At 42.6% G+C, this 17,275-nt stretch overlaps 1 protein-coding gene across 1 annotated transcript; it reads right to left on the reverse strand.

The window, feature by feature from the left end:
* Window positions 1-5,471: 5,471 nt before the first annotated feature.
* Window positions 5,472-10,023, reverse strand: PPP1R3C (protein phosphatase 1 regulatory subunit 3C). The gene is made up of 2 exons (XM_010974282.3): window positions 9,934-10,023; window positions 5,472-7,914 (listed from the first exon to the last, which is right to left on the reverse strand). The coding sequence occupies exons 1-2, from the start codon at window positions 9,945-9,947 to the stop codon at window positions 6,987-6,989; spliced, it is 942 nt and encodes a 313-aa protein (XP_010972584.2). The 5' UTR covers window positions 9,948-10,023; the 3' UTR covers window positions 5,472-6,986.
* Between the last annotated feature and the right edge of the window lie 7,252 nt (window positions 10,024-17,275).

A 17,275-nucleotide genomic window follows, 5' to 3' on the forward strand; every position in this document is an offset into this window, starting at 1 on the left:
CCTTTATGTAAACACATAAGAAATGTATAATCAAAACCAATGCTTTCTATATTTGTCATTACACTGCTACTTCAATGCAAAATGTCCAAAAGCACCAAAGACTAAACTCTCAATACCAGTCACCACCTTATCTACAGAACTCAGTTTAATTGCCTTGAAGCTGCTTTGCTAGCAGGAATCTGCTACAAAACGTCTCCTTGCCCTAAAAAGCAGAGACGTGCTTTGCTTGTGTTGCTTAGTTCAAGGTCATAGATTCAGGGCTGCTTGTGCTTATGGAAAACCATAACTCGTCCCCTGCCCTAACCGGCAGGACTTGCTTCGCTCATCAGGCGTAGGTGGACAGTGTAGGATGCTCTTGCTCACAGAAGATTGTGACTTAGCCCTTAGCTGGGAACAGCTGGGCTGCTTCTCATGCTTAGATGATTTCTAATCATTGTATGGAGACTGTGGTGGTCTGGGTTTTCATTATCAATTATTCGGAAAACTGTAACCTTGCTCATGATTGTTTGAGGCTTAAAATAACTGTTTGTACCATCAATATTGTAACCTTCTCTCTAAGTATAAATTAAGATTATAATGTCTCTGTTTTTCACGAACTGAAACTGCTGACTTGCATCCCTGCATATATAGCATGCCCCTCACTCATTCCTATGATGTATTTCACTTTGATTCTTTGTTTGACTATTCTCAATAAATACAAGAGCTTTGGAGGAGCTCGGGGAGTCGGTCTCCGGGCCCCTCTCATTCTCCTGACCTGATAAATTCTTGAGTAATTTCGTTCTTCCACAGTGGGACTTTTGCTGGACAAAACCCATGATGAACAGAACCCACAGAGCACCAGAAGGTAGACCTGGGACAGGTGGATGGGAGTTAGAAGGAAGAATATTCCCTAGAGAACTTGCTTCCCTTCTTCACAAATTTGTATGTTCGTCTGCTTTACCAAGTATCCATAAAATAATTGTCTGTGGACGCACTGTCACCTCTAACTCAGTACATACAAAATACAATCTTCTCCCAAACTTCACAAACTCCCCATTTCAGTCAATGGTATAATTTTCCCTTATCCCAAGCTAATGTAATGGAATCCTCTTCCTCTCTGCCCTCTCCACCTTCCCCAATACCTGGCTTATCTCTGTCTGAGCCCCCTTCGCTTAAATTTAATAATAATAATAACTACATATATACATATGTAAAGTGTATTATATATATGGATTATACATTATACAATTATCAATTACACATATGTAAAAATGAAACCTGTGAAAATGAAACCTGTTTGTGATGAGAGGTCAGACTGTGGCAACTGGAGAAACAAAAAGAGCATTAGAGAAATAAGAGAATCTACCTTCCTGTCATATCTTAAACTACAGGCAGCCAGTGACTGCATCCACCTCCAGCAGCCTCATAAGCATAATGACAGCTCAAATGGCATTTCAAGTAATGAAAAGCAATTTTACTGTAATGACAGTTGCCACGAAAATAGTTCAAATGTGCACATTGAATTTTTGTTGTTTGCTACCAACGTGGTTCCTTTGGGGATTGGGTTCCATTTTTTTAAATTACCTGTCAGAACTTTGGTGGCAACAAAATGAAGATTCTGGCTAAATGCTAGGGTTAATTCCACATTACCTGAATGGCCAGAGCACAGTGTCAGCCTCCGCAAAAAAGCGAGTGTATCATAAATCCAAAAGCAGACGTATGAACAAATAGTGCATGGACTATTAACCACGGTATAGCCAAAGATTAATTTTGAAAGTTGCATCATCCAACAGTATACGTACTGGATATTTAAGTCTGTGTGTGTCTCTGGTTACAGCCATTTTTAGTTACTGTGACTCTAGTCAGCACTGTAAGTGGCTGGGATAAAATATCTGCTGGAGGAGTAGGTATAAGCATGTGACTCACCAGCTCCTCTGGTGACCCATACCTGTCAGGAGCTATTGATACTGAGATCCATTAACAGAGCATGAGTCGGGCAAAGGGGCTATGAGAAGTTGGAACAGCAAACAGCCAACAGCCAGGAGCCCCCACTGGCTATCCTTATGACTGTATCCTTCTGTGATATGGAGTATTTATATCTTTTGTTGCTCTTATGGCAAATTTGGGCTACAGGTGTGGCCTGATCATTGTCTCCAAGCATGCTAAAACTGGATGATGATATAATGCAATTGGAACTGATCCAGACGGGAGGTGCCTCTCTCTACCAGGGTCTGACGCACTCTTAATGCTGATAAACAAGGGCTGGGAGACTGTATGTACCTGTGGTTGTAGGTGGTGATTCCAGCAAGAGGCTTTCCACTCCATGGGTGCCATTTTGAATGTACAGGGAGGGTTATTATCATGTTAAACAGAATCAGTCTTTCTGTGACCTAGACCCTTTTAAACATTTTGGATTCATTTTTAATAATTTGCTGTTTATAAATGCTTGCATCTATTTATAAGTGAAACTGGCATATAATTGTCCTTTCCTATACTGTCTTTGTAAGGTTTCAGTGTTGAGGTTATGCTAACTTGTAAATGAGTCGGGGAATGTTCCCACTTTTTTATATATTCTGGAATATTTTATGTAAGATTAGAAATATTTGATCTTTGAATGTTTGATACAACCTACCTGTTAAATATATATATATATCTGAGCCAGGTATTTTGTGAGTGGATCTTAAACTGTCAATTTTACTACTAATCTTACATGTTTATAGGACTTGCCAAGTTTTCTATTTCTTCTTGAGACCATTTGGAAACAATACACTTTTCTAAAACTGCATCTATTTTGTGTTTTCAGATTAATTAGCATAAAGTTGTTCATAATGCCCTTATATTAATTTTTTTAATTTATGCATTACCTATGCTTAAGACATTTTTTAATTTCCCAAAATTTTTTTAGCCTCCTCACTTTTATCTTCTTGCATCTTGTGAAAGATTTGTCTTTTTATTTCACTGGGTGTGAAATCAGTTTGGTGAAAATTCTTTGAGGCTTATGTGGAAGGAACGCGCTTCCACAGAGCAGTTGAATTTACTTCTACTGAGCCCCTGTGGGTACCGCAACCAGAAGCCATTTTTTAATGAACTATCTCCTTGAGGTTTTTCAGAACACAGGAATGTGAATTCAGATTGCAAATCCATGTGAAGGTCGGTTGTGGTTATGAATTTTTAAGAAGTCTGTGTTCAGGTTGTTCAGCAGGAGAGGATATGGGCAGGGTTGGGGTGTTGGAAGAGGGGGTCAGGGGGTCAGGCTATACTATTTCTATAATCATGAGCAAGTTTGAACCACTCTGGACCCCCATTTCATCATCTGTAAAAAGAAGTGAGTGCACAAACCCTCTGAACCATATACGACTATTTTCTGAAATGGAGAGGTTGAAGACACATCACTTCCCACAGCTTAAAGCCGGGGTCCTCAACCTTAATGTATATTGGAAACATTTGGGAAGCTCTCAAAACTCTCCAACACCCAGGCCACAACCTAGACCAATTTAAAAAGTATCTGGGAGGGCAGAGGGAGGCAGGCATCAGTCTTTTTTAAAGCTCTCTAGGTGATTCTGATATGCAGCCAATGTGGGCATCCACTCATTGGCAGAAAGAGGGCAGGGTTCAGAGGCGGGAAGTCAGCAAAACTGCACCTAAGGTACTGCTCTGAGTCTGGGATCCTTATCCACAATCAGCAGGGTTTGTTCAGGCCACAACTCCCTGTAGCTGCAAAAAAAAAAAAACCCAATAACCAAAAAACAAACAAAATGCAGAACCTGGCGATGAAAGCTAAGGAGGAGACTCTCTCCTTGGGGCTTGGTGGACCACCCAGACTTGGGCAGCTCTTTGGGACTCTCACCGATGAAGATGCACAGTCCAGCAACTGCACGAGGGATTTCCAGCCCTTCAGTTTGGCGATAAACCAAAAGAAAATCTCTAAATCTAGAAAAGAACAGAGCCCTTCTTTAAATAACTAAATGAAATCTCTTCCTTTGGAACAGTGTACCATGCACCCCAAATTCAAGCCATTCTCCTTGTTAAATTTTAAAAGCAGTGTTGCTTCTGCTATTAGGGGAGGTATCAGGATGTAAAACGTGGATGATTCCATTCAATAGGACACACTCCGGAACAGCTTGCCCTTCGACCAAGCCCTCCTCCTTGAGTGGTTCACGGGTAGCCTGGGGGACAAGCCAGCATTGGGTGGAGCTGGTGCAGGTGACCAGCAAGAGCTGACCAGAGTCATGCCTGCCTGGAAATCACTCCCTCTTTAAGATAAGAGGCAGCTGGGAAAGGAAGGTCTCCAGAGGAGACTTGGAGGAGGAAATGGGAAGCTGCGGGGGAATACTAGGCAAAAAGTCACCATCCAGCCTGGAAGTCACTGTTCCAGCCTGACTCAACCTGCCCCGGGACCTTGAACAAGTCACTTCCCCTCTCGGGGCCTGAGTTTCCTTTATAATTTAGTCCTTTGTGTCCCACGGTCTCTGAGGTCCCTGTCAGAGGGTGTTCTTCACCCAACCATCAGTTCGGACAGCCAAAGGGAACAAAGTAAGGATAATGAACCCCACAGCCTTCAGGGGTCAGGCAGACAGCAGAAGAGAATGAAGGGGCCGGGGTGGGGAGTGCGGGAGCAAGGAGACACTGGCTGGTACGCCCCGTCCAGAGTAGACAGCTGCTACTCAACTCTGGGTAGGTGTGACTATGAGGAAAGCCCTTGTGATTTGGGGAGAAAAAAAAGGAGAGCTAGATCTTTTTAAATGTAGGCTGCTGATGGTCTAATCTTGGCAATAATTTCTCTTTAAAAAAAAGAGAAGCAACAAAAACTGTGTCAAAAAAAAATCTGCAGCCAGATACAGCCTGTAGGCCTGTAGTTTACAACTTCTGATGAAGAGGATATTACATGATAAAATCTCTTCTTCATAACTGGGCCTAATAGGTTGATCATTTACTTCCCCTTGAGTTAGCACTGTGAAACAGCCCTTTCTGGCAATTTTGGCAAGAACTGAAATAAGACTTTGGTTCCCAGACCTGCTGCCTCCCACCCCAAGGAGCTGAGCCTTCCCCTCTGTCAGGGATGGACACCCAGAGCCCACTCTCTATCCCCTCCACGCAGCTCCAAGCTTTGCTCCTTCAGGAAGGTGCTGGAGCTCAGGAGGTAGAAGCCACTCCAGCCTCTCCCACACCATCCCCTCCCCCATTTCAAAGCTGAGAAGTGGCCCCAAGATAAACCTGTTCAGGCGGAGAGTGTGTGTGATGAGCCGTTGGCACAGATGGGGACAGTCAAGAGGACAGTCCCAGCAGCTCAAGTCACTGCCGCTGGACCCCAGCCCCAGTGGTAAGCAGGTAGAAAGTCTCACTAATGAGACTGGAACCATGTGAATACTTTCAAGTGGATCCAATTCCTGGTCCAAATTAACCTTGCTCAGTTGTCCTTAAAGACACCGGAGAATCACAGTTGGTTTCTGACTTTACTGTGGCTTTAAGAAAGAAAACATACTCAGATCTTGTATCAAACACTTTTATTCTTATAGTGAGAAGTTCACAGAGGATAGCTTATAGGAGAGTGAAATATTTAGAGTAGAAAAATTGTGGGTGCTAGCCAGACCTCAAATACTGTCCTAAGCAGAGTTATTCCAATAGTACTTTTCCAGCACGGCAGGTCACACATGTTAAAGTTAACTGCATTCTCTGAACACCTCTCAATGGGCGTGCACAATGATAGAAGCAAACACTGAGCTCTTAAGATCTCACAGAATGGATTTATGCACTCTCCCAAACAAGTATATTACAATATACCCAAAACAATTCACATTCATTTAAAAAAAAAAGTGGATTTCAAAAAAATTGATAGAAAGACTTAAAATAACAAGAATACAGGCAAGAGAAAAAAAATGGCTGCTTTTATGTGCAAGGTACCAGATTCTTGAATTGAGAATCAGTGTCAGTCCTCACTTCCAACATCACATCGAAAAAGTGTGGCAGAAAAATGAGTCACCTTCAATATGAAGGATGTGAGTTGTGTACACCGACAACACTCTTAAAGGTACAATGGTATAGCAGGAGGAATGCCAGTATACAAAGTGGACCTTCTTCTGAGGCCAAACATTCATGAGTTATTAGATGATCCTTCAGATTCTTGGGTTAAGCAACTACAATATTCTGATTTAATTGAGGCACTTGCAAAGAGTGACCTTTGACATGACCCAGAGTCCCTACAAGTTGTTGGCCATTGACGATGGGGTGGTTTTTTTGGTCAGGCAGCATCTATACTGAGAATCCAAGCATGACTCCCTGATCACAAACAAGGTCACTTATCCCATTACCACCGCAAAGCCAGATTTGCTTAAGCTTTCCCCAAATCCGGATTTTTGATAAGTCACGTTTGAACAGAAAGGCTTCCCGTAAAACCTTGATTCTCCAGAGTTATAATTCACCATTCCCTCATACCACTCAACACCCCTAAGGTTTTTTTGGGTTGTTCTCCATGAGAACACAAAGGATGGATCTTTTTTCTCCCATCTACAAATTATTTCCCCTGGAGAAAAATGCAAAACCAACTTAAAAAGACAAAGTAACCTTACATTTTCTCATCAACAGTTAAGTATCAGACCTGTCACTCGTGCTCTGACTGGAGCTGCAGAGCCCTCTGTGAAGCCGTTTCAGACATTCCTCGGACCATTAACACAGCTTTCCATCACCATCCACTGTCCCTCCTCAACCTTTCCTTGCCCAACGTGAAAGCCAGTGAATTGAGAGGGAAGGAGACAAGGGCACTGACAAAGTATTACTCTCATAAAAATTGGGTTTCCAGGCTGTTGTTTGATCCTCCATGGCAAAATTGGGCAGCATCCATATAGACGCCCACACTAAATTCTCAAGTGGCAATCTTCTTCCTAGCCAGGTCTCAAAAGCTCAAACCTAAACCTACCGAAGGAACGTAGCAAAGACTTCCTACTATTGAGCAACACAGACCTAGAATTACATGGGGAAGAAGGTCAAGACCCGTCGCCAGGTTGCTTAATTCATCGATAAGAGGCCAAGTTCTCCATCCTCCCCCAGCTCTGCCATTCCGGGAAGAGCCCGCTGGCCAGCCTCGGGCTGCCAAAGACAGTGGATTCCAACTCGGTCTTGGGGGGCTCCTGGTGGAATGCACAATCCTGGGTCTGCACCCCGTCGGGTTTCCACTGTGCATGGACAATCCTGTAATTCTGACCCTCGTTGTTGTCCCAGAAGACCTGCCCATTGGCGTGGTATGCGATGCAGAACTCGATTTTCTCCTTGGTTGGGATGGCAGAGGGCAAGTCGATGGCAAACGAGAAGGTGTCACTCTCTGAGCCACCGTACACGTTGTTCATGTAGACGCCGTCCACGTCCGTGTAGCTCTGCCAGGAGTCGAACGTGATCCGGATCTGAACCTTCTTCTCAAAGCTCACGTTTTTCACTTTCACAGTCCCAGTCACCGTTCGCTCCTGCAAAGAGCAGTTCTCCAGGCAGACAAAGTTCTTCTGGAAGCGGTTCCGAAAACTTAGGTAATCGGCTGAAGGCTGAGGGAAATCTAAAATCAAATTTTTCTCCTCGTGGAGCTTTAAGCCCGAGGAGATATCGTTCAGGTCCAGGAGGTCAAACTGGAGATCCCAGCCTGGCTCTTCTGGTAGGTCGGAGAAGACGTGGATGGCGGTGAGGGACAGGCCCTTGGAGTCCGCGAACACCACCCGCTTCTTGCCCTGGTTGCGTGAAGGCTTCCAGTCGGTCTGTGATTTGGCCTCCTGTTTGATGTTGAGACACGGCTTCAGAGGCTTTAATTTGTTCATGAAATTTCTTCGTTGGAAGTCATCATAAGGGCCCAGGAAACTCTTCAGAGGTGGCGAATGAGCCAAGCACAGCCTCATGGCCACATCCACGGGCATGACGGAACTTGTCAAAGGCCGTGGATCTAAAACCTGGATCATTCTGAAATACAAAGGGAAGAGAGGTTATCATCTGGACCTGGGATGCACTTCCTCTGGTCCCCAAAAATGTACCATTTTTGTATTGGCTAAATTATAGCCAGCACAGTAGATATCAAGGCAGTGCTGTCACATGGAGTAAAAGAATAAATACAGAATTAGGTGATGAGATCTGTGTTTTATGTTTGGCTCTACCCTTGACTGGCTATAGACCATGGGTTAACTGCTTAAAACAGTTGGGGGTCTCAGTTTCTCCACCTGAGAAATAAAACGTTTGGATGGGATAATCTCTGTCACAGCTCTAAAAGCATTTGCTCTGTTCTGGACCAGTGGTTCTCAAACTTGTCTGGTCACAATGGCCTAAAGAGTTGGTTTTCTTCCTTTTTCTTTAATGTAGAATTAACGAAAAGTCTGGGACTTAGAGCCCCCTCTGAGGATGGGGACAAGGAGGTATGTATGTCCTTAAAGCTTCCCAGGTGATCTGCTGAGCACAGTTCCAGACCTGCTCTCTTGGTTGCCTTACTAATTTTGGTTTGAATTGATTACACTTCTCTGGAACAGTCATCCACTTGAAAAGAAAAAAATAGCAATAAAAATTCTCATGGAACGTTTTTGAGAGTGAAAGGCGAGAAAGACTGAAGTCAGAGGGTTATCTTTGCAATTTCATTTTCGTGCTCATCCTCATTTTACACAAAATACCGGCTGAAGTGCAAGTCGGCAGTTCGTGCACTTAAAGAAAAACTTTACACAATCTGTATTTCACACAGAAAGATGTTCATGTCAAGTCCACTTTTAAGTGGAAAAAGCTGATGACCTGAAAATTGGGCTGTTTTAATACATGCTATACACACACACACACACATTCAAATATTGGGAGACTTAATAGGGAACACAACAAAAAGTTAACAGTTATCTCGGGGTGACAAGCGATCTATTTTTGCCTTTGTACATTTTTGGTATCTTCTAATGTTTTGGCAACGGATATTTATAACCAGAAAGATAATAAAGCTATTTAAAATTTTAAACATAACTATGCTCAGCAATATTAAATCAAGAGGTGTCCATCAAGAAGAATATTTTTTCTGGCCGTTGGCCCTGAGTATCTATTGCCAAGCTTATGGGCACTTTCCTCCTATCCTAGCCTTCAGATAAGAGGTGTGCGTATACTGTATGTGGCATTTCTCAATCTGGCTTTAGTAACTCTCCTCAGCAGCTCTAAACACATAAGCAAATGGTCACTATCATAAGACAGATAATAAAAGAACATTCAGAAAATTTACTTTATTAGCCCTGGGTTTTTTTTTTTTCTGGGAGACTTAACAAACTTAGAACAAACAAATGAAAGAGAAAGCTATGTTTGTGGGTCTAATAATAGTTAACAGGCAGGATTTTTAGAGAAGTCTGCTATATTGAGAGAAGCTATTTAAGTAGTTTTGTGTGAGGTTTTTTGGTTTGTTTGGGGGTTTTGTTTGTTTTTTTCACATTTTGCACTTATAGAAAGACAGTTTTAGGCTATGGCAATTTCCCTGGAATTTTAAGTCCTGGCAGAGAGTTTAAAACAATGATTTGCTCAAATTTTGAGAATGACTTTGCTATGACAAACCATCATACGACGAGCGAGAGAGGACCAATGGATGCGAACATCTTCCTATAGTCTCTCCCTAAAATTTAACTACCTAACCAGCAATCTGAGAGTGCTGCTCCCACGAGGTAAGCTGCCTTGGGACACTTGTGCAGGACCAAAAGACACGGTCGGAATCCGGGAGAGAATCAGAGCTAAAGCTGACTCACGTTAAGACAGTTTCTGATTTAAAAGATGCTGTTTACCAAAATCAGCTCTGCCTAAGAAGCGCTGAGCAAATCACACCTCCGAGGCCTCCCGGGTGCCAGATTCAAGTCAGCAGTCAACTTGCCCTCCCCTGTGGTCCTCGTTTGCAGTGATGACAGAAGGAAAACGCAGCCCAGCCTCACGGCAGCTGCGCGCTCCCTCCGCTACAGGGCGGAGAGCCCGCAGTGAACCTACCTGGTGCAGCTCATGAGGCAGAGGGCGGCGGCACTCCGCTGCCTGCGCACGTCCGCACCCGGGTCCCTGCGGTCCCCGCTCGGCGGTAGCCCAGGCCGATTGCGGGTGCGGCGCCCGAGAGGCGGTTTATCTGCTCCGGACCACGTGAGCCGCCGGCTAGGACCAATCGCTGGGCGGCGGGCCCGACGGCGCGACCAACCAGCGCTCAGCTGGGGCGCGAGCCCTCGCGGGGGGACGTGACTGCCGTGGTGCCGGACTCCTGGAGCGCGGGGTCGCTCGGGGTCCCCCGGGGGCAGCTGGCCTGAGCCACGTAACGCGAACCCCGGGCGAGGGGCCGTGAAGGCAGCACCGCAGCGCACGTAGCGGGTGCAGGCGAGGAGAGAAAGCGGCAAACCTCCCCCAGGCCGGGCGCCAGCACAGAAGGAAAGCAGGGAAGAAGATGCCTTTCGTGCCTGGAGGCTTCTGCGCACAGTTAAATCGGAGCACAGAACGTTGTGGCTCGTTCCAATTGTATATGTATATTTGAAATGATTATTTTGTTCATTGCTTGGTGCATCGGGCTCATCTCCTCCCTCTCCTTGGCCTGAACAATCAGAAGTTGGCTGCTTATTTGGGGTTGGGGTGAAGCCGCAAATGCACTGCAAAGCAGGCTGCTTCTCTACCAAATGTTGCTAATCAAGCCTGCTAGCCCCTTAAAACAGTGAGGCGGCATTTAACCAAAAGGCACTTTGTATTCCAGTCTCTTCTTCAGTTTTTCTCCCTGGAAGAGAAAACTAAAGCCAGAAATGAAATAGCCTTTTTTGCTCACGTGGACGGTCAGCCACAGAGCCAGTGGTCTCAACTCAGTTCTGACGTCCTTTGGCAGTGATGTGAAAACCAAAATGTTAAAATAATCGCACTGCAAGTTTCATGACTTTCCCGAGCTAGTTACTTTCGCTGAGGTTTCGTAATTTTGTTTAGTTTTGGGAGTTTTTAGACCATCAGTTACAACCATAAAATTAAATTTCTAAGTCAAGCATAAATTATTTTTATAAAACCCATGTCCTTGTTCTGCCCTCTTAGTTATCCAGTGGTCCATTAAAATGTGCAAAATGTGCAGTGTAAAATGCACAAAAATCCCTTTTTAAAATTTTTATTTCATTGTTTTTATTTGGGTTTTTATTGAAGTATAGTCAGTTTACAATGCTATGTCAGTTTCTGGTGTACAACATAATGCTTCAGTCATGCATACATACACATATATTCATTTTCATATTCTTTTTCATTATAGGTTATGGTAAGATATTGAATATAGTTCCCTGTGCTATTCAGAAAAAGCTTATGTGCATCTATTTTATATAAAAGCATTTAGTATCTGCAAATTTCACACTCTCAGTGTATCTCTTTCCACCTCTTTTCTCCCCTGGTAACCGTAAGTTTGTTTTCTATGTCTGTAGGTCTGTTTCTGTTTTGTAAATAAGTTCATTTGTGTCTTTTTTTCCCCCCTGTGTCTTTTAAATCACGCACAAACTGTGGAATTGTTAAAGTGGAGTTATTTTACTTAAAAAAAAAACTGATGCTGAATATCACTGGAGAATGCACTTAAATCTTGGGCTACATTTTTGAGAGGGAACATCCAACTGATAGCAGATCTACTAGCCCCTCAGCCCAGCAGAAACTAGCTAAAAGGGCAGTCTTTGTGTTTGACACCTTCCAATTTAGGCACGTTCTAGCCTCAATTCTCTCACCTGTAAAGTGGAGAGAGTGAAGTTGTTTGGAGGATTAAATGAGATTGTGCAGATGAGAAAACAGTGTAGTGTCCAGCAGGTGTTCAACCCATGGTGGTCCTCAAGTCCGTGCTCTTTCCTTCATTTTTAGTTTTCACTCTATTACACTTCCTACCCTGGCTTCAGAGTCTTTATTTCACAGATGAGAAATCTAAAGCTCAGAGAAGCTGAACTGCTTGCCAGGGACTGGCTAGAGCAGAGCCAAAACTCAGACACTGGGTTGAGGTTTTTTCCCCTACTCATGATCCTTTGTTGAGCTAAAAAGTGGATATGACTGATTTAAGTGATGTAGAATCATAAAATAAGAAAAATGTATTGTGATTCCATTTTAGGAGTAAGATGTGCATACATCAAAAATGAAATATGCTCTACTACAATGTTAACAGTGCTTAGTTTTGGATGGTGAAATTATGAGTAATTAAAGTTTTCTTTGCCATTTTGCTTCTCTGTATTTTTTAAAATTTTTCTACAATGAACGTGAACTTCTGTAATTGAGCAATCATCTTTTAATGACTTAAGACTTTCAGATTCAACTAACATGTACAGCCTACCTGCTAGGTGCCAGGAACTGTGTTGGAGGCTTTCACATGCTTTTACATGCTTTCACCATTTACTCACACAGTCCTTTTGTGTTTGGACTTCTTTCCATGCAAGCTACTTTCTCTTCTGCCCCCTGGTGCTGACTAATACCTTAAACACCGCCTCTCCAAACTTCTTAAAATAGAAATCAGGGAAGCAGGGTTCTCTCCAAAGAGTCAGTGCTCAATAAACTTCTAAACTGGATGATCCAGGCCTCCCACTTTACCCCCCAGATTTATTGAGACGTAATTGACATAATAACATTATGTAAGTTTGACGTGTACAAGGTATTGATTTGATACACTTATATACTGCAAAATGATTATCACCATAGTGCTAGCTAAAGCCTCCATCATGTTTATCATGTCCTTTTTGTGGTGAGAACACTTAAACTCTCTCGGCAATTCCAAGGGCATAATACAGTACTATTAACCCTGTGGTGCATTGGATCCCTGAAAGTCTGTACTCCTTAACCAACACATCCCATTCCTCTCCCCATCCCAGCCTCCCCACTCCCTCCACCATTCTACTCTGTTTCTACGAGTTCAGCTTTTTTAGATTCCACATATAAGTGAGATCACATAGTATTTGTCTTTCTTCAGCTGACGTATTTCACCTAGCAGAATCTGGCCTCTCATTTCGATCTCCTTCCTGGCTTTTATTGCCCTTTATTATGGGATGAGAGGGACTGGAATGGATTCAGTGTTCTTAGTCAGGAGTTGCATCAATGAAGACATGATGGATTAGGAGTTCTGGGGAGTTTTATTATTATTTGTAGGTTTTCTCCAACTGTGGTTTAACAGCATCCAAACACTGCTTTGTCCCACCCATGTTAGCAATAAATTTCTCGAGGAGGGCTTCTTGATCTGTGCAGTGTTTCCAGCCATGCCAGGGGTTCCAAGGACTCATAAACTACAGCCCCTTAACCTTGAGGATGCTACAATTTTTATTACAGAAAACCAAATTTAAACTCATGAAATACCCAGGGAACATTTTAAAGTGCTACTCAGCAAGGGGCTGATAATTGTGTGGCTTTCACAAGTGGGTCTCTTCCAGCATCCGCCCAACACATTACAGATATGCCCTGGTGGGAGAAACACCCTTGGGGCTTGGTGGGCAGGGGGGGGGGGTGTCCCAGGTTGCCAACTCATTTTCTCCAACCTTGCCTTTTTTTTTTCCCACTGCCCAATCAAGAAAATGCTTCACTATTCAACTTTACAGTTATTAATATTAAAATGTCAGGACTTTGAAACCACACTTAGTAGTAACAGGATGAATCTCATAACTGATCTTCAAGCCCTGCCCTGTAGAGACAGTGAGGTTGAGAACTGCTCATTTTGATGAAAAGAACTGGGATTTCTCTTCTTGAGAAAAGAGAGGAGCCAGTTCACACTGTCTCCATGAAAAGTAAGCCCCCTCTTACATGAACTCCTTCTGCCTTCTTTAGCCACATTGGATGGGAACATCAGTATTAGGTGAAGGAGTGTAATTTTGAAAAGCAAAAAGACATATAAAACTTCCTTTGGGTCAGGCACTGTTTTAAGCAGTTAACAAATATTAACTCATGTACTATTTATAAGAATCCTATGAGGTTGGAATCATGATTATCACCATTTCAGGATGAGGAAACTGAGGAGGCAAGTTTAATAACTTGTCCAAGATCACATAGCTAGTAGATGGCAGGCCCAGGTTTCAAAACCCTCTAGAGTCCACACTTCAAGTGTGTGAGTTGCTCTGAAAAAGACAAGCACCACACCAATACCCTCCAAGACCAAAAAGATGCTCTGTAGAAGGCGAAGGAAATTCAGAAAGGGGAGGACTCCCTGAGGAAAACCTATGGAAGGTTCAAGGAGGAAGTGACACTTGGAAAATGGGAAGAATTTAAATATGGCAGAGCTTCCTCCTTAGAGCATTTGGATAAGGATCCCGCTGTGTGATTCGACCAATGAGAGTAAATGAGCTCACAATGGAAAGGCTACCAGCAGCCCTCTGTTCTATTCAAAGGAAATATTCCCAGAGGGTAAGAGAGGAAATTAGATGTTGCTGAGTAGGCTACATTCTGGGCTATTCTGTTTGCAGTGAAAGGATTTTCAAGTATAATTTTCACTTGCCTGGATTTTTTTAGTTTTTAATCTCATGCTCAACTTTTAAAACATCCCTGTAAGAGAACTATCTGGGTGTAGTTGTGAATGTACGATCACGGCTACCAATGGTAATGTTTACAGAAAGTGCAAGATGCAAACTGTGACATTCAAGGCATCTCGGGTGAGGTACAGAAGAGAGAGGGGAAGAAGTAGGGGAGTGGGGGGACAAAAAGGGATGATACACTTGACCTCTCTAATGATCTACTGGGAAGAAGGACTCGTAACCATACCAGGCTAGCTGAGTGGCAAATGGGTCGTGCGAACATAATGCACCTTTGCTACTTTGCTTTTAGAGACTTTAGAGAAAGGAGAGGCCTCTGGGGTCGGGATGGCTAAAGAAGACCAAGACATGCAGGGTAACTGCAAGGAAAGCAGCTGGGCTAGAGGTGAGGATTCCAGCTGGGGGCATTGAGAAGTGTCAAAGAACAGTGACTCTTTAATGTTAATTTTTTTAATCCCCTGGACTATCTTGATCAAAATTAGAGATCTGAGTGCAACAAAATGAAATTAGCAAAGACCAATTATAATCTGATGATAGGGGTGAAATCATTCTCTCACATTGATAGGTTTCTTCAAGTTTCTGCAGTTTCTCCGTATTCTTTGAAGGATTAGGGTGGGGAAAAAAAGTATTAGTTAGAAAGGACCTCCAAAGAAAACTTTAAACCACTGTATAAGGGCTTTTTAAAAGGCTTTAATGTGAGTATTTTTGGAAGATGGGAGAGGGAATGGGTTGTGCAGGAGATGAATAGGAAAGACCCCAAATGTACTAAAGTTCATGGGAAACATCAACGTAAGAAAAATCAAATTAGAAAGAAGGAATATTTTGAAAAAGAATAATGAGGATATACTAACCCCATCAGCTTAAAATTTATTATAAATTTAGAGTGTTTTAAAAATGGTATTAGTGTATGAGGAATCAGATCAGTGAGATTAAAGAGTCCATAAATAGACCTGCTTACATATAAGAGTTTAATATATGATACAGGTGGGTAAGCCTAACAAGAGAAGAAGAATCAATTATTCAATAAATAGGCAACTGGCTGCCCATTTGTGGGGAGAGTGAGGTGGAAAGGAAGGATGTATGTAAGAAATTGTTTTCAATTCACGCAACTGTGGATCGGGACGAAAGGGCTTTGATGACACGGCAACATGTACAAATAGGGACCTCCGCAAGGAATTCTACAAGGGGACCCCTGGTTCCACTTGCTCTGGGCACTGTAATTTTTGTGACTTGAAGAGCTTTCATTTTAACTCAGGGCTTAGGGGAAAGACAAGGAGTATTGGGGCAATCACTGAATCCAGTGAATGTATACTCTTAAATTCCATCCTCGGACCCCAGTTCCTCCTCTCTGGAGAAGACCCTCCCCGGGCATGGCTGACTGGGCTTGTCTATGCCTGGTGGGTCTGATGCTCTGTGCTTGTTCTCATTGCTCTGTCTGGGCTGATACCCACCTTTAATTTCAGTTCCATGTTTTGCTAAATCTTAGCATCCTGCATTATTATAACTTTGCGTCCTGATTCTTTGTTGCAAACTCAAAAGCCTATGAAATGCAGCTGCTCTCTAATCACTCCTTACTCACCAGGCTAATGTGTCTAAAGACAGGTATTATTCTGCTCTGTAATCTGGTTTTTGGACTCAGCTGCCAATTGTGGCTATTAGAGGAATTTTAAAGCAACTTTGGCAGAAGGAATTCAAACTGAAAACAGATCCCTCATTTATAAGGTACCACAACACTTCCTTTCTTATGTGACAAAATTAAATTTCTCCTCTCCCCATCCATTCGCTGACACAGACACACAAGCACATCGCATCACCCCATCCCCAACTCTGGACGCAACTATTCCTAACTACTTGTTCCAATAGATGTTCAAAACTCTTTAGACCCTTCTGCTAAACTGGAATACTGTATTATCTCCCTGAACCATGGAGAGAAAAGGCAGATCTGGTCTAAGACAGGGCTTTGTGTTTCTCAGAGAACTATTTCTGTTCAGCTGCTACGTGCCTCCTCGGACTTGGTGAAAAGTTCCAGCTGGGGGAAGTTGGGGAGGGTGAGTCATTCATTTCCCACATCCTACTGAGTCAACTCACTTCACCAGGGCTTTACTATTTTGTCTGAAGTGTAGTTAATCCTCTAGAATGCCAGCCACAACTTTAAAAACACATTTCAAAGCCAATTTTCTCCAATCCTTGTTTACTCTCTATTAGTAAAGTAATATTTTTTTTAATGAACATCTGTGAAACTTCTAAGTTGCTTAGTAAAATTGGTAATTATTTGAGATCACCAATAGGAAGACAAAACACTCAAAATTCCCCCACTTCTCCTATCAAAAACAAAAACAAACAAACAAAAAAATATTTCCTGTAGTTGAAAGTGATAATATTGAGCAAAAAAGTATTAGATCTTGCTTTCCTGTATACAAAATTGAGGTATCATTGTTAGAGTTTTTGAGGTCAGACAACTAATGATTAAGACAGAGGTTTTTTTTTCTTTCAGAAGAAATGACAGAAAAAAGAAAAATTAACATTATTAAGAACAAACTACGATTCAACACTGTCAGGTTGTTTTGTGATATAACCACCATCTACAATATCATTACAATATAATGCATCTTTTTAGTTAAACGCTATTAAAATGAAAAACAGAGGACTAATGCTTAAAGGACAAAAGATGATCGCTTCCACCCTGCCCCACCCCCAAATCCAAAGTTTTGATGCTATTTACAGAATTAGTCTTCTGTATGGTTGATTTTGGAAGAAGTTCTAATTTTGCAAACTACAAACAGAAATGCAAGATTTGATTGGTAAAGATCACAGGGGCAATATTTTAGCAATAACATTTTACAAGTGAGTAA

The sequence above is a fragment of the Camelus dromedarius genome, chromosome 8, assembly GCF_036321535.1.
Source record: "Camelus dromedarius isolate mCamDro1 chromosome 8, mCamDro1.pat, whole genome shotgun sequence".
In the NCBI taxonomy this organism is placed as follows: domain Eukaryota; kingdom Metazoa; phylum Chordata; class Mammalia; order Artiodactyla; family Camelidae; genus Camelus; species Camelus dromedarius.